Below are 1061 nucleotides of genomic sequence, written 5' to 3' on the forward strand. Positions count from 1 at the left end.
ATTATTATTATTATTATTATTATTATTGTACCGCATGCCGTTCATTGAATAAAGAATTTTTTCTTTCATTGGTTTGTGGTTATATATATACTTTATGCCCCGTATGACCTGCATGAATCATTATTGCATGCCAAATTATTCATATATCCTTTATGCGACATAAGAGTGAATTGTCCACAGTGTATATTTTACCATCAATAGTTTATGTACGATTATTTATACAATATAGAAAATAGTATTAAATTATTGTGTATACTAATGCAATATGGGTTTGCTTTTCGATAAAATATGGGTTTGCTTTTCGATAAAGGTAGCTTTTGGGGAGCAAAGTATATAGCTATAATTAGATTAGTATTGGTATTTCTTATTTTATTGGTTTATGGCAACAATATGTAACAGAGGCGGAACAATTTTTTTTTATATGATAATAAAACTGTATAACTTCAATTTGCCGTAATAGATCTTGTAATTAGTATTAAGTATTATAGCTATAAGTGAAGTGAGATTAATACAATTTTATTAAGTTTAGATTATTGGATTACATTCTAGGTTTTGCAGCAGAAGGGTTCACGCATGTAATGTCTAGATCCGTCCTTGTTTTCCCTTGCCTCCTTTAGTTTGATCAGCTGCGCTGCGACAAGATGAAGACTGTTTTCGTTTTTACATTTAAAGTATTAAATTATAAAACCCTTTTAAATACTCTTTTTCCATTATATTCTCTCTATTCCTAGATAATGTTAATCTACAGGGACATTACAGTGCAAAGGATAAAGAAAATTTTATAGATATGTATTTATTACATAGCGAGATTGTACATGAAGCTTTAAAAACCGAAAGTAACACATTATTAATTTATTCCTCTTTATTAACAGTGCCCAGAAGAAAAGAAAAAAATGTCGATCTCACGAATGGAATAGTTTAATAATTTCATACAGTTTATATACAGATAATCGCGCGCATGTGTGCGCTATACACAGACACAAAGTAAAAACCTTCCTTTTTCTATAAGCACATCTATCTGCTTTAAAAGCAGATATGTTTATATGTATATATATATATAT

General features: G+C 28.8%; 1 protein-coding gene across 1 annotated transcript in view; it reads left to right on the top strand.

Annotated features, from left to right (window-relative positions):
* Positions 1–1006, top strand: part of LOC108685101 (BTB/POZ domain-containing protein KCTD5) — a 4132-nt gene extending 3126 nt beyond the window's left edge. Inside the window, exon 4 of the mRNA XM_018189742.1 lies at positions 550–1006. Within this exon, the coding sequence (XP_018045231.1) occupies positions 550–579 (30 nt within the window). The 3' untranslated portion in view covers positions 580–1006. The remainder of the gene's footprint in view (positions 1–549) is intronic.
* The last annotated feature ends 55 nt before the right edge of the window (positions 1007–1061 follow it).

The sequence above is a fragment of the Atta colombica genome, unplaced genomic scaffold (genome assembly GCF_001594045.1).
Source record: "Atta colombica isolate Treedump-2 unplaced genomic scaffold, Acol1.0 scaffold146, whole genome shotgun sequence".
Classification (NCBI taxonomy): domain Eukaryota; kingdom Metazoa; phylum Arthropoda; class Insecta; order Hymenoptera; family Formicidae; genus Atta; species Atta colombica.